The sequence below is a fragment of the Merops nubicus genome, unplaced genomic scaffold (genome assembly GCF_000691845.1).
Source record: "Merops nubicus isolate BGI_N331 unplaced genomic scaffold, ASM69184v1 scaffold4098, whole genome shotgun sequence".
In the NCBI taxonomy this organism is placed as follows: Eukaryota; Metazoa; Chordata; class Aves; order Coraciiformes; family Meropidae; genus Merops; species Merops nubicus.
Genome location: NW_008627588.1, coordinates 38,177 through 61,665, shown reverse-complemented (window position 1 = coordinate 61,665; position 23,489 = coordinate 38,177). Strand labels below are relative to the sequence as shown.

Genomic DNA, 23,489 nt, shown 5'->3' with positions numbered 1-23,489 from the left:
ATCTTCTCATAAGGTTGAAGAAGATCTATAATTTCAGAGGTCGATTCAGCCCATGATCACTGATTCAAGGTAATTTAAATTCTTGTAACTTAAGAGGGGAGAAATCTAAACTACACGTATCTGTAAAAACTCAGCTAGATTTTTCACAGGGAATCTCATGCCAGCTGATTCATTCTGACTGAAAAACAATCCATTTGTTACTTATTCAGGCCCTGCAGAGTTGTTTCAGGACAAGGATGCTTTGAAAGCCTTTTAACTCTTAACCCAATTCTATAACTTTTCAGGGTTAGCACAGAACTTCAAAAAAAATGTGGAGATTTGTAGTTGAGTAATAAATCCCACAAATATAATAAAGACAACACATAAAAACCCAAAGCCAGCCAGCCAGTGAACATTCTGTGGTGCCAGCAGTGTCAGAAAGTCTAAGAGAGGGTGAAAAGCCACAAGCAACACAGATTGCAATTATTAAAGAACCTCAGAGGTAATTTGGAGCCTAGGTAGAGAGATTAAGCTTAATTTGTTTGCAAACACAGCAAAAGCTGAACCAATCACTTTTGCATGCTGTGGCCCATCTGAAGGACACCAGACTAGGGCACCACAGCCAAGTGCCACCTCTCAGTTGAAATAAAGTCCAGCATCTTGAAGCACAGGGGACAAGAGGAGGACAAGCCCCTGAGAAACAAACAGTTGAGACCAAGCCTGAACTGATACTCCTGTGAAAAGGTGAACTCACAGCCTGGTGTAGAAATAGGAACGACTGGCATCCAAAATAGATGCATCACACTGGCACACTGATGGAAAAGAGCAAGAAGTGGAGTGCTCTTCAGATGCAGTAGTTCCACAGCTCCTAATAAAAGGGAATTCCTCACATAAAAAATGCAGTTCAAAACATCTTGTGAGGGGAAGAAGAGGTAGGCAGAGATGTTGGAAGAATAATAATTATGTGAAACATAAAAGCATTTTCAAAGGTACTTTACAGGGGGGAATGCTGCAGGATGCTGCCGTGCTGCAGAGGACGTGTGCATGATTTTTAAGGTGCAAATCTCAGGGTACAAAGGCCTGGGAAGCCATATCCCTGCTGAGATTCCTGCAGAATCCCTCCTGCAAGGAGGGCTTTGGGGCCTCTGGTCCTATGGTAGTGATCACATTAGGTATGATGAACTGCAAGGATTTTTTTTGTGCAGATTCAAATGCCAGCCCCAAAAAGCAGGAATTCCTGATGGCTGAACTGGAGGTTGCAAATGAAAGAACAGTGCAGAGAGAATCCTTCCCTCAAGCTGTGGTTTAGTGGAGAGAAGAGAGGAAGAGAAGCAAAACTTTGTAGGAGGTGATGTTTCATAAACAACCTGCACGATGAAAGATGCTGATAAAGAAAAGTTAGATGAGAAAAGAACATCAACAGTCTGTCAGGCAACTACCTCCTGGTGACTAGGTCCTGGCAATTTCCAAAGGCTTTTGGAAAGGCATCAGCCCAAATTTGCTTCAGAATAGAGTTCCAGGCTCAAAATTTCCTCTTGTCCAAGACTGAATTCCTAACCACAAAGGAATCTGATTACAGATGGATTAACAGTATTGCCCCCATTTCCATCCAGTTCTTCTAGCAGAATGGTCACACCCACAGCATTTCTCCTCCAGGCTTCTCTGTATCCTGCCACAACCTCCTTGTCTCAACACCAGCCTCCCTAAGCAAACAGAGCAGGCAGGTGGAAATGCTCTAGCTGAAGTGCTGGGTGTACAAGATAAAAAAGGCAACAAACAACATAATTCATTAATGTTCATTATTAATTGCACTAAATAGGGCAAGGAGCTCCCCCCTCATCTATGGAATGGAGTAGTTTCTGACACTTGCAATACAGTGCACCTTTTAAAAATTATCTAGATCTTCAACTTTTGGGTTAAACCCATGAAGTGAAAAAAACCAAACAAACAGGGAAATGGTTATAAAGTCACTTTTTCCATTTCCCTTATTCACAAAAAAGTATCTGTTGGCACTTAAATTATTACACAAAGTGCATTTTCCCTGACTCCATCAACTCTTTGGGACTGATTTCATCTTTAACAGAATATAGGATGTTTTTACTGCACTTCTGCTCCCCCTGTTTACTAGGCATTGGAATGTACTTCTATATACCTGGGCAAAACACCTGGGGCTTTACCATTCAAAAGAGAAACACAAATCACTTTATGTTGAAAGAAGCTGAAACTGTGCTGGATTATGAGGATACCTAAAGGCAGCAGTTCACTTATTTACTTTGTCTTTTAAGGTGAGATTCCTACCTCATTCTTAACTAACATTATTACTACTTACAGCAACAGATCTTTGCAATGACCTCTGCAATGCAAAGTTTTCTTTGGGAAAGCTCTGAGTCAGGCTACTTGCTACAGTTCAATAACTTCTCAATAGCTTTTCTTGCATAGTGGTGGCAAACCAAGAAAGAAGACTGCATGGAATGTAGGGAGCTACTTCAGTGAAACCTGGAAGGTGTGAAAGGGGGAAAAATTGGGACAAAAAATGAACTAAGGTCATAGCAACTGTGAAAACCAGCAGAAAGAGTCAGATACTGGAATGTGAGAGAGATGATGCAGATTGTATAAGTTCCATAAATAAGATGCAACACCTTTCACAGGTTTCTATAGCATAGCCATCCTCCATATATCCAAGGTTTGCATCCCAGTTCAGGTGCACAGCTCCTTTCCCAAAGCACAGCTCATCTCTTCAGCCAGGCCTGTGTGAAGAGACAGCTCCTCACTTGGTCCTGGGTGCAATCTAAGGTTTTCTAAATATGGGGAAAAAAAACCCCAAATTTTGCATATCTTGGAGGGGTGGGAAGGGAAGTCTTTTTTACAAGCATCTTGTTTTCTTTCCTCAGCTTACCAAAGTCCCCTAAAAGCCATCCTACTCCATTATGTCAGTCAGTGTACTCCCAGGAGATAGCTCCTGACACATCTAAGCTTTCTAAAACCCACACGAGGCCATTTCCAAAATTAACTTTCACGTTTTGGGGTAATTTACAACTGTTGCTTTAAAAGCTTACAAACAGGTGCAGCATGGCAACACTGGAAAGGGAGCCCCTGGCAGCAGGATGTGTTTTCTTCATATTCAGTGGAGACCAGAGTCTGTTCCCTGAGTCAGGCACCAGAAGGGAGCAAACTGTGGTCTGAAGGCTGTTTATCTGCCATCTCAGTTTTCTGCAACAAGCTTCTAGAAGCACTCATCTCCCAGGGTACCACTCCTCCTCCCTGCAGCTCCCCTGGACACTGAAGAGAAAGCAGAGCTGCTTCCATGTGGATTTAAGTCACAAGAATGAAAGGATCTGACACCATTCCCTTTTTAGAAGAGTTTAACTATTGTTTCCCTCACCCACTCACTCTAAACACCAGGCTTAGGTGAATAGTGCTTTCTACTCCCCAGAAACTGTCACCTACCTCCTCCTTTCAATTTCTTCTTCTTTAAAAATAAATACCTTTTTAGTTTCAGTACCACTGACAACTTGTATTGCAACACAGCACCCTGCTAGAGTTGTGTTTATCACCATGCCTCCCCAACACTGATAGGGCTCCTCTGGAACATTTTGGGCAATGATGCAGAAGACACTTCAAATCCTTTACTTGTAGGACACCAAGATTTTTTTTGTGTGTGACTAGAATCAGCGAGGATTCCTGTCAACCACCTTCATTTTATAGATTTGGGAAGAAGAACTACTTAGAATCATAACATTAATTTTAGCTTTAGTTAAGGTCTGTTTAATGTGAAGTGCCCACTTTACGCTGGCAGACAAATTACCAATGGGGCAACTAGAGAATGCATGAATGATAATGTACAGACAAGCTTTTTATTATTTATTCATAGAAAACAGTGGGTTTTGGTGTGCTGCTTTGAAAAATGTTCAAACTAGTAGAATATAATGAAAGCACAGTGAAAATTCTATTTCATTAACATTTAATCATAAATCGCTCTTTAATATAAAACATAAAATAAAAGTCTGTCATGAGCACTTAGGTGTAGAGAGTGGAGGAAGTCTGCAAAAAGGGGAGAGGAAATATTGCCATGGTTTTCACTGTTCCTGTTATCTGTCATTTCAGAAGATAAAAAATAAGCAAAGAAACCACTGTCTTCAGCCCAACCTCACAACTGGCCATGAAGAAACTGCTTAGACATTTCTTGAGACCCTACATTTTGCTGGATAAAAGTATTACCAACACCTACAGACAAGGACACCATGATTTTAGCAAAACCTCAGGAGCAGCAATCATCAGAACTCAGCTACACAGGCAAAAAAAAAAAATAATCACAACTTCAAGCTGCCAGAGCAGATTCAAAAATCTCTTCCCTGAAATGTCTGTTGCTGTGTTTATCGTGTAACAAGTATTGTCAAATTCCCCTCAGAGGTATACAAGGGCAGTGCACAAATAACAAGCTCCTGCTACAGATCTCCAATGCTTACAGAACATGAGATCTTTATAAAATACTATGGATTGTGTCTCTTTTCAGGGCCTCTTGCCAGAGAGCTCTTATTAGTCACTCTATAACCTCAGCTATCAACGCTGATTTGATAACATCGTACTGCAAATTAGGAAAACATCTGTAGAACAAAGGATGGAGGCCACAATGTCTTTCTAGGGTTTGCCAGGCAGAAAAGAAAGAGGAGAAAATAAGCATATATTACACCATTGTGCCTTCTTTCTCCCAGCCATCATTAAAAATTCTGACACGTCAGCCAAGCAACCAAAACTCTTGATGCATTTTTGCCATAAAGCAAACAAAAAACCCCCAAACAAAACAAATCTAAAAGCACCTTCTCATCTGCTTTCCTTAAATCCCAGGGGCTGCTCCAACAGCCAGCTCTGCAGCCTGCTCAGGAAATGAGCATTTAGGCAACACAGGTTTTCCCAGAGGCAAGATTTTTTTAAAGGAAAATAAAGCCCTTGGAGAATGCTTCTTTTAAGCAGCCTTCTCTCTTTTACACTGATGTGGATCGAGGGTGAAGCCTCTGTTGATCACAGCTGAGTTAGGCAGGCTGCAGAGAAGCAATCCTCCAACCAGGCAGCTTCCAAGCTGATTTTTTTCCCCCCCAATCAAGCTCTTTGCTACCGAGTAACCTGACCAGGCATTCTTCCAGTGACTCTCCTGCTGACCTGTGCATGGGGCAGAACAGAGATTGTGGGCATGAAATGATAAATTAGAAGTAATTGTTGAAACTGCCATTCATGAATTGTGGGCCATTATCTCTTAATGCAGCTGGAATCCCAGAGTGAGCAACTTGTGATTCACAAAGCAGGAGCAGGCTGCTGTGCCTCATGTGGTGCAAAGAGTTCAGTAATGAGGGAGTAGTGGGCTACAAACCAAATGCAAAACTTCCCATTGAATTGGAAGGGATCCATACCACCTCTGGATGAAGGCTAAGCAGACCTACCACTGCATCTCCTGGTGTCACTCCTTTCCTTACTTATTTTTTCCCTGATTACAGCACATTATTTTTTGCTACCCACCCCCAAAAATGGCTTCTAATCCTATATGGGCAAGTTGGTTTCCCTTTGTAAAGCTCTACCTAGGCAAGACTGTCAATGTAAAATATCCTTGGCATTTTTGATCTGTAGCTATTCTTAGCATTTCCCCTCTTCTATTCTTAGCATTTCCCCTCTTCTATGTCCTCTGAACAGATATAATGAACTTTAGAAACAAAGTCTTTATGCTTAGAGGAAAGCAAGCTGTTGACCATTCATTTCCAGAAGCTGCTTTAAAGGAGAGTCATCCTATTTCTTCTTGAAGTGTACTTATAAAAACCAATCTCTTAAATAAATTTGTCATTGAGTTACAATCTCAGTCTTTGCCAGAGGGCCTAAATCACATCTGCTCTCAAGTTAAGTCTCACCACAGTTCTGATCTTGAACTTAGGATCACTCAGAGCACTTATTTCATATGCTCACTGCTCAGTTCATGTTATTTAGCCTTGTTATTTGGTGCAGCCAAAAAAAAACAAAACCCCACCAACCCAGCAATTTCTTAGCATGCTGCAGCACACATACAAAGTCTCCTTGAAGTTTTGCAATCATTTTGTTTAGAAATCTACAACCACCTTCAGGCTTATTCCATTGCAGTACAGAACTCCATCACTGTAGGTTACTGCCTGTTCTTATTGTGCATTCTGAAGGCCTGAGAACAACAAATATTTACAAGCATAAGAACTAGGCTTTGGATGTTTTGGTGACACTTCTGACAACTTTTGGTTTTAATATAGCAATTTCTCCTCATGATATGGAAGAAAACTACTAACATTAGTGAAAAAACAGATACTACAGAGACAAGTGTCACAGAAAATCTTACATTGCAATCAGTATCTTTACATTCAGTGAAAAACTTCTATCACATGCCATGAAAAATAAGGCCTCGTGTTACAGTATGAACAATGAGTATAAGCTGAAATATTGAATAGCTGCTTATTCCATGAATACTCTCCATCCAATGTATCAAATGATAGAGGAGACATGCAGAAAGAACAACTTGTAATTGTGCAATTAAAACCCTTATTGTAAAATGTACAGAAAATGGCTCGAGCAGTGGTAATTTTATGATTTCTTAACTTATGGCTGCTTAGCCCTTGTATGTTTTATCCTATTTATTTTTATGTGATTAGGATACTGCACAGGGAGAACTTCCTTCATCATCCAGGCAAAGGGCATGTGAGAAAAGGACTGCACTGTATTCTCCAAGCTCATTTGTATGGGGCTGGAATTTCTCCCAGCCTGGGCTTTCATTTTTCCCACTTTCTGTTCACAAACTCCCTTCTCGCTATGCAGTAACGTGTGTTTGTGGGAGTGAGGGACAGATGCTCAATCTCAACAAAGATCAATGTGGCTCCAGGGAGCACTGTAGCATCTTTTCTCTGATATTAGACTTCACTATCCTGAGGCTGTTCCTATGTGGCAGCTTAGCAGGTTGCCAGTCTGTCTTTAAGATAGCTCTCTTTATCTTATTTCTTTAAATAAGTTCATATATTTAAAAGACATACCTGTCCAATGATCAGGGGGACTACAACAGTCATAAACAGCTGTGAGAATATAGATGTAAAAGGCACAGAGGAGGATGATCCAAGCTGCAAAATAAAAATATACCATTAATATTACACTTTTTCTTAGTATCTGAGTTTCACACATAGATATCAGGCATTAGTATACATTTTATTTTGCACATAAAAACTGGGAAGTATGTGTACAATCTTGGAAATAAGTGTGCACATATTTAATTAAGTCCCAATAAAGCATTTGGTATAGCACAATAACAAAACTAAACCAATCTCTGGTTGATTATTTTATAACCTAAGGTAATAGTTGTGTCAATAGTCATTTAATGGGAACTCTACTACACGTATATACCAAGTATATTATATAATCATTTGTAGGATGATAGTCTAAAAAGACAGGGAGTGAATCTTCCCAAACAGTAGTAGCTTGATTAACTTCACCATTTGTATAGATAAACAACACAAGTTGGTGTAGTCTTCAACAAATTTTCAACAAATTAAAGAAAAAAATACAGTGAAGACATTCACGTTTTATTTTAATGATGTTAAAAAAGAGAAGTATTGAAAGTGTGCAGCTATTCTTTCATCAAGACAACTAAACTGTGACAGGCTTGGTCTTCAAATAGATGATCTCTTTAATTACAGTTGTAAATGCTTGAAATATGTATTTTTTAAAGGATGCTGACAGAAAAGGTGAACAGTCAGTGGGATTTCTGCAACCTAGTTCAGAATGCCCAGGAAAATAGGCAGTATTTTTTACATTCTGATGGGTCTTGTTTTGTGCTAGGTCCTTGAAAAGTTTCATTAAATGTAATTTAACATATCTTCAGCAGCACTTATGAAACACACAGCTAGAAGACTGAAGTAGCATTTTCAGAACTTCCACAGACAACTGGTTGCTCATGATGAGGGGGAATGACTTAACATTGAGGATTCCACATCCACATTATCTTATATTCTGCACTTCACTGTAAAGATCCTCAAAACAATGACCAACTTTACAACCTCCACAGCTCCATCTCAACGATGCTGAGCTCCTGAGCCTTCTCACCTAGGTCATTCTCACAAATTATGCTCAGATGGTGTTATACTTTTGACACTCATCTTCCTTTCAAAGCTATCTGCAGGCACGATACACAAAGTGATCATACAATCCAGTCACTTCCTATAACTCTGCCAAGAAAAATCAACATATGGTCATGAAAATGAGTTTGGTATAAAACCAGATTCTTCAGAAATTCAAAGAACAGAAAAGTTAGAAAAACTTCACATGCTGAATTATTTTACCATATTCAGCAATGTACAACTGCAACCTTTACCTGCATAAAGAAAATCTGATGAGAAAACACCAATTTTGCACTTTTGCAGTGGTTTCTGTGTAAATGCACAGCTTGGGGCAACAGTGAACACATCTGTGGGGCTCTCTGTATGCAAGCTGAGCTTTTGATGCAAGCCAATGGCACCAGAACTGGGAAACAGCACAAAATGGAATGAAGTTCTGACAGCAGGAAACCATGGGACTTGAGAATCACAGAGATTTTTGACCTCCAAGTTGGGTGCAAGTAAGAGCATTGAGATCAAGGAGCTTAAATTTCCCTTGGAGTCAAGAAGTAGTGAAGGCTTGAGAGGGAAGATTCAAAGCACCCATGTGGACACCTGAAGTCAGGCACTACAGCTACTCCATTCCCAAGGGACATGACTCCTTGCAGAAAGTGGAGCAGCAAACTCCATCCCACCACTCATCATCTCCTTGTTTTAATTCTCGTAAGGAGCTTCTGAAATTTTAAAAGGCCCATAGTTTTTCCATCTGTATTTGGACTTTTTTTTGCTGTATGCTGAGGAGCTAAAAGCCTTACTTACTGTGTATTGAAGGAAGCTTTTTCAAGGGAAAGGGAAGATTTTTAAACTTTAACATCTGCCTGAGTCACAGAGGAGTGAATCTAACCAAGCAGCCCATATGCCAGGACCCTCTACCTGTCTTCACAAAACCATGACACTTGGGCACAGGCTTTTGTGCATTTTTATAAAAATGTTGATAAAAACTGGATTTCTCTCACTGCTTGTATTTTTATGTTCAGTGGATGCATAACCTGTTTCTAAGTCAGGAATGAAAAACTGTTCAACAATGTCAGAGACTGCACAAAAAGGCAGTCACTCAAACAGCCAGACTCTTCATAGCTTTTTAAAATATTACTTCAAATGTAGTGTCTGCAAACTGTTGTAGATTTCTAAACACTTGGTATATATAGGGGTATGTTTTGATTTGGGTTTTAGGGGATTTTTTTGTTGTTTAGTTGCTTTGTTTTCTTAACTAATTAAAACTATGCTTACAGGTGCTGTGCTGGGATGCTAAACTAATTTGCCTAAGAAAAGCAGAATTCTTTCATTCAAAGAAATAATCATCTACATCAGGATATCAGGGCATGGTTCTGCAAGTGTTTGTTGGATATGGCTGTAATTGAAGAGAATTTCAGGCAAACCTTTCCAAACAATTCTGTCACCATGCAGTACTTCAAGCCTGACCTGCCATGTTCTGGCTAATTTAGTCCTAGACCTTTCTCCTCAAGGGAGTACCCATTTTAAAACAATCCTAGCAAAATATTTAGTGGGTTTCTTTATGAGTTTGTGGTAGAAATACTGGCTAATCCTTAATTGATGGACACTATTTAACTAAATGTGAAAATAAAAAGCAAAAACCAACCAAACAAAAGAAGCCTTCCTTGAATAAAAGCAGGAGACTCCCACCTCCCAGCCCAGAGTGCCTCCACGAGGCAGATGCTCCATTCTCATCCTTCTGGCCCACCAGGCAGCTCTCACTGTGGGTGTTCCCATGTCCACAACTGTCACTGCCTCAACAGAAACACCTCCTGCCAGTCACAGCAAATTATACTCCAGCCCAAAGTGCTGCACGTATCCAGCCCAGGTTGGAGGCAGCTCTCCTCTGGGGCCTTGCTCTGCCACTGTTCTCCTGCAATTAACACGTTTCCTCAGGTTGTGTCTTTGTGCTCTTCACACACCACCAGCCAGCTCCAGCCTCCCCTTTTGCTGAGCAGGGCCAAGGAAGTGAGGCAGGGTGAAAGCAGGGCAGAACTTTGGGGGGTGAGTCACTGGCTGCTCTCTCATGTGAAAACTTTATGCTTTTTTTTTTCCCCACCTTCAAGTCAGGCTCCCCTGTCACTTGTCTTTTGAAATTGTGTGTCCAGTGCTGTAGCATCACTGCTTCTGATCACTCTCATCCAGTTCAGACTCAGCTGCCTCAGAGGCCTGTCTGGAGCACCTCATGTGCTCATCCCTTTATGTCCTGGTGGGATGACAGAAAGGACAGGGAAAGTGCTGCACTTGTAGAAAAGATGTGGATGGGATCCAGCTCAGTCTTGAACAACATTGACCAGCTGAACTAAGCCCTCCCTTGCTTTGGACTCTTTCCAGAGCCCTGAGAGGCATGCACAGGGCCCCCAGTAACCCAGCTCAGGCTTTGGGAGGTAGGAAGCATCCATCCTGCTTCATGGGAACAGCACTGACACCCACCTCTGAGTTCCACAGTGCCCAGCTCGAGGTTTCAGGCAGGAGGTCAGAAGAGATGAAATGGTCATTCCTAATTAATAACATTTCACAGCAGCCTAAACAGAGCTGGGAGGTCACTGGGGTGTTCTTCCCACTCCACTGTTTTAAAGGCATTCACATGCAGAGCATCTTGATCCCATTCAATGGTTTGGCAGTTGTGTATGTTAACATAGATCTTGCACTGTTATTCTTCACAATGGAAGGTAGCCAGAAATGTCTAGTTCTGCTAAAGAAAAGAGATGTTCTGGTCTTACATGTTGCAAGTTCTTGCATATTCTGTATGCTCCCATGGCTGTGGGAGTTTGATTTGGCACAAGCAGAAAAGTCTCACCATCTACATATGCCCTGGGGTTTTGTTTCAAGAAAAAAAAAAAGATTAAAAGTCAAAGTTTCAAAATCAGAAGTGTGGAAAAAGGACAGCTGACAATCTGTCAACTTTAACCTTTTATTTATTTGTTTATTTTATTTTCTGGCTTGGGCAAGTGGACTGTAGATTTTGGGGTTCCCTTGTTGAAGTGACCACAGATGCTTAATCCCACTCTGGGTTCCCCTGTGATACATTAAATATGAAGCCAATCCAAATACCCCCATCAACTGTAAAGCCTTTATAGAGCTGTAGAACTAACCATTGGTACTCTTAATCTCAAATATACCAAGCTCCTCTTCCACTTCACCACAGCACAAGGATCTTGAGGGCTAATGTAAAGCAGTGGGATCAAGCATACAACCCAAAGGCACCTAAATGGGAATTAGGTGATTAATACCCCTGAAAAGCTGAGAGTTAAGGCTAGTATCCAAAAATACTGCTGGAAACAAGGGGATGACTAACTGGAAAGAAACAGATTAGTAAATACAGGATAATTAAGAACCATGAAAATGATGTATCTGTGAAAAAGGCAGCTGTGATGTACCAGGAGAACTAAATCAATGAAGGTGGGGGATACTTGTGACACTGCACGAGGCCTGGGTGAGAACACTGTGGAGAACACTGCACAACTGGGCACAATTCATACTGCCTGGGCTGAAGAAGGAGCTAAAACTGGAAGAGATGCACAAAACACCTCATAAAATTCTCTGATGTTAAAATTCTCTTAAAGGTTAGAAATGCAGGGCTGGGAAAGAAGTCAGGATTGTACAGGGTGATGAATTTCAGAGAAGTGCCATTCAGGTGTAGGATAACATTGGCAACAAAGACAAATGGGTAAAGAACCTGTCACAAATACTGGAAATTAGCTTTCTGCTCATCAGAGACACAAGTTTCTGGCATTGCCAGGGTGGAAGGAGAGCAAAAATCCTTCCTTTGAAGTTGGATCATATTCAGTTTTGAGGTGAATTGCACAGCATGGAAGAGAACTGGGTGAGCTGGGATGAGATCCTCCTGGTATCCTGGCTCTGTTAAGATGTGTGGTTAGCTTCTGCTATGTAGAAGCAGGATGGACACTTCAAAGGCTCCCCTAGCATTGCGCAGATGAAAATTTCAAGAGCAAAACCAACTAGAAAGTCCTCTGCAGAAACATTACATATTTTAGAGTCCTCTACTTAGACAAATTTACAGTATGTGTGTCAGGAAAACGGAGGGCCCCTGTTATTCTCTGACTGTTATTTGTATCCAATTTATATAACAAAGCCATAAAAGGCAGACTGGAAAAAGGAATAAAATGATTAAGCAAATATTCAATGGTAGTCCTTAAAAAGTCCTAGTAAATTGTCAAGGGTTTGGATCAGATTAGAGAATTTTGTCTTCCCAATGATTAAACAGAAAGGAAGTGGTGAGGTAAATAACCAGGTAGAAATAATGATGCACTTGAATCTTCCACATGGCTGAGCTGATCTGTGAACAGCTCAGGCACTGTGCTGCTCCCCCTCCCCTCCTCCCCACTGTAATCAGCCTTTTGTCACATACCAGTGAAATCCATTAGCTGCAACTTCCTTATTAACGTCCAAGTGTTCCAGCTACTAAAGTATTTGCATATTTAACGATTCATTTGACTGGTATCAACTCTCATTTGCCAAGTGCTTGAGAGGAAAAACAAGGCACAGCGTGTAGAAACCCTGTTTAAGAAAATATGTCATGACATCTCCATTTAATAGAAAGATTTATCCAAAATCCACAGGGTTGGAGACAACTTGGCAAAATTTTCAAAATAAAAATTTTGAAAACAAAGTATCAATAACTTTTAAAACAATCTTTTCATTTAAGAAATGTGAATATAGGGGAAAGCTTTTAGCTTCAGTATTTTAATCAGCTTCTAGTCTCATTTGTGTCATTTTATTTCACTTTTCTCTGCAATACTTGCCCAGAACTTCCTTCATTTGTCTTCTGCTGAATGCTTTCAGCAGCACTACTTGCTGGTACTTATGGCATCACCACTACAAGGCCATCATAAAAACAGCTACTATGAGATTCAGAAATTTGAGAGAATACCAGAAAAGAAAACATCAAGAAAAGAAGCAAGCTGATAAAGCCATGGGAAGATTCCTTTTTGACACAAATGTCATGGTAATCTTCTTTGGTACAACAGCAGACACAGGAGTAACGTGTGACAGTTACAGGGAGGTTTTTGCCAAGTATATTTTTTAAAATACACATGAATTTTGCATTGGCTCTTTAACATTCCATGTTAACTGGTTTGCAGGCATGCTTCTGAAGAATGTAAAGTACATAAAAATGTAAAACACTTACTTAACTCTAACATTTTTCTTTGATGGCTTTCAATAAAAATACATCCTCACACCTTGAGTGTTACTTTGATAGCTAACTGCCTGTTCTTCCAGCAACTCATCCCTCACTCATTGAACCTTGAAGCCACATCCCTCACTCATTGAACCAAGAAGGTGGCAGAGCTGGGATGCCACCCCACAGCATCATGTTTGACTCCAATAGCTGAGCAGATTAACTTCAGGTATTTTGATACCAAATACAGTCAACAAAATCAGAAGCTTGTGTGACTTGCTGAATTTGCCAGTGCAGGTGCTCAACTGACTTGAAGGACAGAGAGACTCTGTCCCAGTGTGGCTGGACAGGAACAGAGCTACGTCCATATGAGAAATATCTTGAGGTTATGAAGGAGTTCACAGCACCAGTAGCTTCACAGTATGATGACATCTTTTGTTTAACTGGTTTTTAATAATGTAAATTACTAAATGTAAATTGTGTCCAAATGCAACCAACTTAAGAATTGAAATAATAAACTGTCATTACAATTACTAAATGAAATAACTAAACTGAACCTAGAGAACAAGTCATATAAGTAAAGACTAAATGACTAGCTTTCTCAGGCATTATTTAACCTAAGCAGTCATTATTGATAGCAGTAGAATGATTTCCAAAAGCAAACTTTAGCCTTCACTTCAATATCTAGTTGGTGGGGTTTTTATTCCCCCCAAATGCCTTAGATAAAACAAAACTTGTTTCTCTGCTTTCTTTTAGCTAAATATACAGCCTGACAAGTGGAAGACAGACAGCATCCTTCTCTGAATGCTTTGGTACACAGCCTCCTAATCATCATTAATGGAACACTGCAGAATATTGCAAAGAAATGTGAACAGCATCACCTCCTGTTAACTTGAAACTCATGGATCTTACAGCACTTGGCTTCAACACTCCCACTCACCACATATATGAACCCTAATCAATTATATAGCATATGGGATGTTGCCATTTATAACATCTTTGTTAGGAACAGAAGATATTAATTAACTGTTAATAATAAAGGTTAACATGAGGATGATAATATTGTAGATTAATGCATCTGGAATTGAGATTCAATAGCTCCTTATTAGGTAACATGTTAATCAGAGGGATCCCTGGTGAAGGAAGCTAAAGTCTAGCTAGGCACCCTCACAAGGATACTGTCAGTATTTAAGGTTTCATTAAATCAATTAGAACCTCTTAGAACACTCAGGAAGCTTCACACCTGAAGTTTCAGAGTAGAAACACACTTTTCAGAAACGTGACTGACAATCTGATGTCCAACACCATTCATTTAAGATGATAAATTATTTGCACTCAATGCATCATTTATTATAAGCTTCAACATGCTTTTATCAGTGTTGTTGAGACAATTTCTATTTACATTACTAGGCAATTAGGAACAGAAAAGGCAGCTCACAACATCATATTCTCTGGGGCACACAGGGCAACATTTAAACCATGACCACCACTGCAGGTTAAGCTGGAAGCCAACAGGCAGCAGTGTATATTTTATTTCTGACAGAACTAAGAGTATTTTATGCACTGTATACAGAGAGCCAATGAAATGGGATCACTAATACAATATAGCAATCAGATTATTGAAGTATGACTCTGTGGAAGAGTTGGGAGGCCCCAATTCAGGAATTAAAATTCAGTGAAGGCGTTGACTTCAGAGGTCCCTGAATGGCATTCAGAAGCCCAGCTCAGCTACTGGTGAGGCAAATGAGAGCTTGAAACCTTGAAACTTGAAAATTCCAGCCCCTATGGCTAAGTTGCATGTCTAAACTAATGAATGGTCCAGCAAAGATAAGCAAGAAATTACTGGTCAGTGTTCCTCACCCCACAGTAGCTACACAGTACCACCTGAAATGACCAGGGTGTGGTAAACAAGCAAACAGAAGCACATCAACTGTGTGCTGGAACCCACCATATATTGAGGCCAGATGTATCAAGGAAATGCAAAGGAAAGTTAGAGAGGCTCCTGAGAGTTGTTAACTCCCTCCATCCCCAGACTAAAAAATAATCCATGTGTGTATTTTCCTCAAGAACAGCTCTGAGTAATGTTAAAAAAGCAACAACAATCAATGTGGATTTTCCACACTTCTCATACACCCATTTTTCTTAGAATCTTTTAAATCTTTAGAACTTTAGAATCTTTTTCAACCTACAGCAAGTCTACAGTCCCTGGTATACCAAGAAAGCTCTGCTGGTGTGCCCTGATTCATACAACATGGTTAAAGCAGCTCTTGTGTAAACACAGCTACATCAGGTGAATGATGGTTTGTTATAGTAACAGAAAAACCTGCCCACACAGCTCCAGTGAAGGAGCAGTTGATAATGTTACAGCCACTCTCCCAGCACTGTTTATCCCAGTTTGGCACACACTGCTGTATTTGCATACAGTACACAGGCTGCTTAAGCATCCCTGCTATAAACAGCACGCTGCTTACAGACTGCCTCAGACCCACTTCACACTCACCCCTTTCCAGGGTGCCACTTTACATACAGTGTGATTAGCAACATAAACATAAAAGATTTCTCCTGAAATCTTTGAAATGCTCCAGACTGCTTCCCTGCTCCTCACAAAGCCACACTCCTCAGTAACTTGCACCTCACCAAACCATTTGGGCCAGCAGATCCTCAAGCACCCAGACTTACCTGACAAGGGACTTACTGAAGCACCACTGTCTACCTGTTAATCATTGCTCACTAATATCCACATCTTTATGAAGCATAAAGATAAAATTTGGTATCTCCCTTTTCTTCTGCCATTAACTGTTTGGAACCAAGGCCCTGACTGAAAAAGAAACCTTGAACTACCAGGAATGAAGCAGCAGGAATGAAGCAGAACCACATTTAGTGACACACAGGGGCTCCAATAATTTGTCTTGCTGCTGCTCTCTCACTAACCTCTACCACAGAAACACCCATGGGCTTAGTTGCCCAACAGGGAGGCTCTGTTTATCTGAACAATTGCTTTCCCAGTTGGCCTGTCATCCTTTTTGGATCAGGATGTGAAAGCCATCCAAGAGGTCTCCTAACTGGCATCTTGGCAAGCTTTGACTGACTAACAGCACAGAGTTTTGTGATTCTGCAAGAACAATGGGGTTTGGTCCTCTTAGCATGGCATGCAGGTAGAGTTTGTCTTCATACCAGCACACTTTGATGGCCTTCCATCAAAAAAATTAAGCATTTCAAAATTTAAGATACTGTATTTAAAATACTGATCAGAAAAATCTTCCTTGTTAACTAAGCATTGATAAAGTACCCAAGTTTCTAACTGAAGTATGCTAACAGGTGCAGGATTAGCCAGGAAAAAGACATCTTAAGATTAAAATACTTACAAAAAGCAGAAGCAGAAGTGGAGTTATAACAATGCCCTGAAAGAAATAAAAAAGAAAAGTCTGTTAGTTGGGGAATCAGAGTATCTTTATTTCCTTGTACCTCAGTGTGTGGAAATACATCAAAATAATTCAACATCATAGAAATTATGTAACAAGAAGTTCAACTTTGCTGTTTACTGTGTACACTTCTTAACATCTGTATGCTGATCATTTTATAAACAACAGCCTGTACAAAGTATTCAACTCCAGTTTCCCCCACTTTGCACCTCAGCCCCTCTATTCTAAACCATCTGATATTCAGAAATACAGAGAATTTATTTTAAAAAGCATGTTAGAGCTCTCCCCTCACTGTGCTGTATCTTAACTTCACCAAGCTGCCCCCCTCCTTATGGGGAGACTTGTGATCAAGTCCCATGCTACCCATCCCGGGTCCTCTTCTGAGCAGAAGCCACACCAACCGTGATGAATTTGGTGTCATAGCTGTGTAATGTAAACTGATATTCCCCAAAGAAAGGAGCTGAGATCTCAAAACTCATTTCACTTGATTAGACTTTGGGTCTCCCTGCTAGACTGCAAGTCTTCCATCTAATTTAATCATCCAGGAGCACCTCAGCTTTCCACATCCCCCAGGCAGACACAAGCAAAAGGATTTGTTGGCTTCACTGACAAGGAACAGGTTTAAAGCTGATGACTGGACAAACCAGAAGATTTTAAGTTTCATGAAAGCAAACCTTAACCTGAGTTGTTTGGGTTGGGAGTGAAGATGACAGGCATCAGTTTCATAGATGCAAACAGCAGTTCCCCATCATCCTTCCCTCTGACTTCAATATTGTTTTATTGCTCAATAAAATGATTCTATTGTTTAATCTGCTTCACAGAGATTGCTCAGAACTTCTCTAAGCCAAGACTATTCTTCATTCTGCTAAGTCTCAAGACTAATCTTTCAGCTATTCATGAACTTTAAAGGGCAGAAGTCCTAAACCCACTCACATCCATCTAAAAAGATGCTTATTTTCTGGTTATGTATATATAAAGAAAATCCTTCTATGACTAGTTTTATATTTGATTTCCTGGTCCCCCAGAAGTGGACAGCCCACTAGGCTCAGAGAGTTTCTCTTGTGCTCTTCAACCAAAATGCAACAAGGAAATGCCACAAATGATAGAGGACATGAAGGGCTGAGGAGGCAACAGTTAAGTGTGCAACTTGCACAGAGTGATGAGGAGCATGGGTGGAGTGGGAGGTGACAGGCCAAGAGGATCCTGTACCCCAAGTGATCACCAAGGGTGGGGAGAAGAGTCCACTGCCAGCTCTTGAGCACAGCCAGCTCTTCTCTAGATCTGGAGGAATTCATTGATTCAGCACCATTAGTCATTTTGTACCTGCTTCATGCCTCAGTACATTTCACAGCACTTTTACACACTACAAAAAAACCCTGCCAAGGGGAAAAAAACAAAACCAAACCTCCCCCCTTTATCTTTCTGATAAATAGAGATGGCATCTTTTGTCTTTAGGATGGGACCTGTGACCTGGTAGGTGTTTGCTTTAGAAGCTTGATGATATTAACACAACAGGCAACAGCAACTGCTAATTCACAGCCCATGTCACAAAACAAAACGTTGCTTCTGAGACAGTAACACTTCTTCATAAAAGTGTAAGTGAAGAGGAGAACCCTGCTATACATCATAAATAGATTCCTGACTGAGCCTGGTGAAAATCTGGCATTCAAAAGGTTAACTCTAGCAGTTCTTTACAAAATTTTACTCTTTAACCTAGTGATCTCGACAATCAGAATCAAGTTTCCTGTTGCCTCACCACAGAATGGGATTCACAAGGTTGAATTTTCCCATTTGCAACACACCTACAATTCCCTGGGAAGCTAAACAATTACCTGACAGAACAGACAAGTTCATATTAAAAAATAGATGCTGCTGCTGAATGGCAGTAATTTGATGTTAATGTTTTATTTTGATAAGGAGCACCAGTTTGAAGAACCACAGGGACTACATTAAGCCCAAAGAGGTGTTTTTTTTTTTCAGTGGGTAGTGCTGTGGTGACTGTGGTGGTTTAGGGGTGCAAGCAAGGCATGGTTTGTTGGGGGAGGGAACTTCTGTAACCAGACTGGCTGATGGAGCTGGAAAACAACCCAAACTGGGGCACAGAAAGCCCATTTATGGGTTATCTGGAAACACTGACATGCTTTTATGTGCAAAAGCCATTCTCTCCAGGTTTCTATTCCAGATTTGAAGAAGAATTTACATGGCTATCTGCCTAACAAAAGGTAGTGCTTTTCCCTGCACCCACTGCTTTAACACATTATTCCTTCATTAGAAACATGCTCCTCCAAATGCTCATAAGGATTATGTGATGCATCTCAATATGTACCCACTGAAGAATAATACCTAGAGCACACTGAGCCTAAAGCCTACTGACAGAAAATAGAGATGATGATTTGGGTTTAAAAGGTAAAAATCAAAATTTGCTTCACTCAGAATAAAGAAAAGGTGGGAGAAGAGAGTTACTCTGCACAGTCCAGCTCCCAGGACAACAGAGGCTTCACAAAGACAAGGATACCCTGACAGTGGCAGTGTGGCTGCTTCCTGAGCCTACAACAGGCTGAGAAGCACAAAGGAAGCTAAAAATGAAAACAAAGACTACAGCTTCTCAATCCCTTGGACACTAACCCCAGCAGTGAGGAAAGAGTAACTAAATTGGACTGTGCTTTCCAGGCAAGTGCTGTCAAATAGGTAGGGTATGGAGATAAACAGATTGTAGATTAGCACTTCCAGCAGAAGCTGAGCATCTGCCCTTGAGAATGCAAGGTCATTACACCGTTTTAGCATCTCCAAACTTCGGGTGGAGTGTTAAGATTTCTGACTGCTGCCCACAATGGAGTCGAAGTTGTAAAGTGACTGTCGTTTGCTAGCAACAGAAAAAACTTTCAAGAAATCCATTTACACCTCTGATGTGAATGACTGACTGAATATATTTCAATGATTTTAGTGGAAAAGGAAGGGAAAAAAAAAATATCTCAGCCTGAGACACTGATATAAGGGAGGCTGAATGGTCAGATACCTGTAAACATTGTTTTTACAGTAAAGACCATGAAACATGTCTTAAGAGAGTCTGTGTGTGCAAGCATGTGCACAAACATACACTTTAAGAGCAAAGACATCCATTCAATTGTTATTTGCCTTGCACAGATAAAAATGTTATGAGTTTTTCTATAGGTTTCATCCAGTACAGCACTAATATAAACAGATATTAAAATCTGTTTATGCTCCAAAAGAATATGGAGAATCAATACACATAACTGGCTGCCAGACTGGACAGCAAAAGGAAGTAACAGAATGGATTTGAAACCATCATGGCAAATCATTAAGAAGGAAATTATGCAAATAGTAAGAGGAAGGTGGGCACAGATCCAGAGGGACACCTGGTAGAAGATGAGTAAGGATTATTGTAATGAGGCATGAAATACATGTGAACTTTCCCTCCTTTCCTTTACCCAAAGATTTCTCATGCCATTTTTCTTCATTCTTACAGGTCATGAGTATGACACACACGTGGCAATTGCTAGTGGAAAAAAACCTTAACCAAAGTCACGTCTGATTTGTCTTAAGCAGGGCTAGAAAGAAATAAAACCAAAAGGTTTTGTAGTCAAGGTTCTGAACAAATGTCTATTTTCTGAAATCAATTATCTATTTCTGCTTAAAGCTACAGATGCTCTCAAATGGTTCATCAGAGCAGGGCACAAAAGGAGCAAAAGTGTAAGCAGTGTTGTTATAATCTGGACAAAGGTCAGTAAAAAGTTAACTGGGCAGCATTTCCCTCACTACTGGCTAGGGTAAGGTGTGAGAAAAATGGCCATGAACTCTGGATCATTTCATCAGAAAATAAGCATGAATGAGAATTGAAACTCAAACTTCATCTGTGTCCAGCAGGATTTCTCACAGGGTTTTATTTCAAGAGTCACTGGCACTTCTTGGCAAAGAAAGAGCAACCAAAAACCCCCCAGCCTGCTCTCTTCTCCCTCCCTGCCAATATGTGCATTTTTCCTGATAACAGTATAAGAGAGAGACTTTATTTTGAAACATTTATTATTTCTATTTTTCCCTATGTCTTTTTTGTTTCCTTGCTTTTGTGCTTGGAAGCATGTTTTTTAAAATGTGGGTTTTTTTCTTGCTTTCATTTCTGACAAATTTGCAGACAACCTTATAATGTTTTACATTTCAAAAAGAGAATCTTGCCTCTAGAAAAGTCTGAATTTGGTGTGTTTGTGAGCAACAGTACCAAAGTTCTGACAGAATATAGATAGATGTTCTAAAAAAAAAATCTGGTACCATCACAGAGGGGAAAAAAAAAAGAGGGTTTTCCTGGAGGTCAAAAAGATTATTGTTCAGTGTTTCCAAGAACATGATAGAGATTGCAAAGCCTAGGATAGCACTCAAAGCCACCTCTCAGTCTGTTCAAATGAAAGAGTGCAAGATTTCCCTCCCAGCTCCACAACTCCTGTGTAAAATGTTGCTTATGGGCTGGGCTATAGCATCATGCATCCTCCTGAATACACTGATTTAAAGTACAGTCCCATGCCAAACTGCTTTGGAGTTATTTTAATTTTAGAATTAAAAATGCTCAAACAGGGCTTTCACATACCTGGATAACCAGCCAAAATCCTAAGAAATGAGCTCCCTTCTCCCTTTTTCTATCTGTCCTCACCTCCTTCAGAAGTATGCAGAACCTCTTGACAGACACCACAGAACAAGATGAAAACCCCTACACCAAATTTACTCACTCAGTTCCACACCAGCAGAGTGAAAGGAGACTAGAGGTCAGGCTGGTACCAGCCAAGTTCTTGTGAAACCATCAGTATGCACTGGATGAAGAGGGGTGGGAACAGAAAAGGGCCTGACAACAAGGTGGCACAGGCAACTGTGAATTTTGCATATCTCAGTTTTTGAGGAGGGAACCATTTTAAACATGATGATTTCAAGTCTGTAACTGAAATGATGTGGAAAACATTTTGTTGCATGAGTATCTGGATGGAGTGGCTGCAGGAGCCTATTCAAGATGACCTTTTTCTGAGTTCTTTAAACAGTTTTTAATATTTAATATGCAACTTCAACATCCCTCTGTTGTTCCCCCCTGGACATCACAGAAGCTACAAGCACAAATAATAGCTTGTCTTTTGTTTTCCAATTTAATTATTTTCAAAATAATTTCAGGTGCAAACCATATACCTTTAAAATTCTCCTGTCATACATCCCTTTCCTGTCAGCTACTCCAATGCCATGGCTGGTTCTGAGAGGGCTTATACAACTGTAGGACTTCAAAATAAAATAGTTTAATATTTAAAATATTAATTTTAAAAGTAATATAGCTCTTCAGTGTCCTGTTTCATAGAAAATGACTGATCTGAATGCTAGGAAGAACAAAAGCATATGAATTTATGCTTTTTAGGATATTAAATAGACATATCCTCCCAATAATAAATAACAGTGAAATCTAAAAGGATATGGAAAAGAGCATGAAGCTAAATTCACACATTTCTGTTACATCCATAAACCCTGGACAGCACCAAGACAATGAACTACAATACAAAATTGAAAATACAATTTTATATAACCTTAATTCAACTATAATTATAACTAAGTACCACAACAATAGCTGCAACTCATCCAATTAGGCAAATACTGGATTTTTAGAACAACTGAACTGTAAAATTAGAAGTACTGTGTCAAAATTGGTTTTGCTTTATCAGAGAGGACAAAATAAGCTGGATTTCATATCAGCTATGAGATGATGCACAGTACTTTGTGAATTGTGCCAGACATTGTACCACTTTCATTCTGTTGTGTCAACCTAGTGGCCTCTGCTGTGGGAAAGGAAACTTTAAACAAACAAACAAAAGGTAATATGAATAAATTATGCTAGCATCAGATACTAGCAGAAAGCATTTCCACTCTTTATTAATAATTACTAATTGCAGATGTTCCCCTTGCACACGTTTTATGCAAGTATGAAGTCAAAATGGAATTAAAAGGAACACAAGCAGCCAGAACATGGTTCTTCCAACACAACAGAGCCTAAAAACTAAGAAATAAACAGTGGTCTGAACTCCTACTGGCAGTAACACTACTACACTTGTCAAAGATTGAGTGTGAAGGATAAAACCACAAGGAGAAAGCATTTTTTGAGTAAGGTTGAGGGGTGAGGTTCCAGTATTGGATTGAGAGTTAAGCCAAGAGTAGAAGAGGAGTAACTGAGAAAGGTGAAACTCTGTCCAAACCTCGTTTGCCTGGCTTCCCAGCAGAGGGCATCTGCTACACACTAGAAACCTTCTCACACAGAAACAGAATAGTAAAGAACACTGTAGTAAGGACCCTAAAGTTTTAAGCAAACTATAAAAACCTTTTTGAGGCCTTGCACCTTCAGTGCATTCAGTGATACCACCAAGGCTGTGCTTCCAACTGCTCCCCACCTCCCCTTCAGATGCTTCTGCTGAGGATCATTCCCGGCCTCAAGACTTTCCTCCTGCCTCTCCTTTCCCTCCCACCTCAAGGAGAATCTTTGAAAACTTCCTCATGTGTGCAACACTTTTCCTAATTCCAGCTCATTAACCCATTGCCTACTCAAATTTCTCTCTCATGTGGTGTCAGCAGAGAACGAGATGACAATAATTCTGTGTGTCAACACAGGAATGGAATTTATACACTGCCATGAGGTGGGGCTTCCTAGGAGGCACAAAGGAGCTTCTCAGTCCCCCACACTCGTGTATTTTCCAGAGCAATCCCTCTTCTCTGTGCCAAATTCCCTTTGACAGCATCCTGCAGTTTCCACAGGCAGGTTCCCACCCCGTGCAGGAC

The 23,489-nt window shown here is 40.3% G+C and overlaps 1 protein-coding gene across 1 annotated transcript in view; it reads right to left on the bottom strand.

Moving 5' to 3' along the window:
• The window catches only part of LOC103778744 (sodium/bile acid cotransporter 7-like), a 42,621-nt gene extending 25,572 nt beyond the window's left edge, over positions 1-17,049 (bottom strand). Inside the window, exons 1-3 of the mRNA XM_008946352.1 lie at positions 16,975-17,049; positions 16,626-16,661; positions 7,011-7,094 (exon numbers count right to left, since the gene is read on the bottom strand). Of these exons, the coding sequence (XP_008944600.1) occupies positions 7,011-7,094; positions 16,626-16,661; positions 16,975-17,049 (195 nt within the window). The remainder of the gene's footprint in view (positions 1-7,010; positions 7,095-16,625; positions 16,662-16,974) is intronic.
• Positions 17,050-23,489: the final 6,440 nt, after the last annotated feature.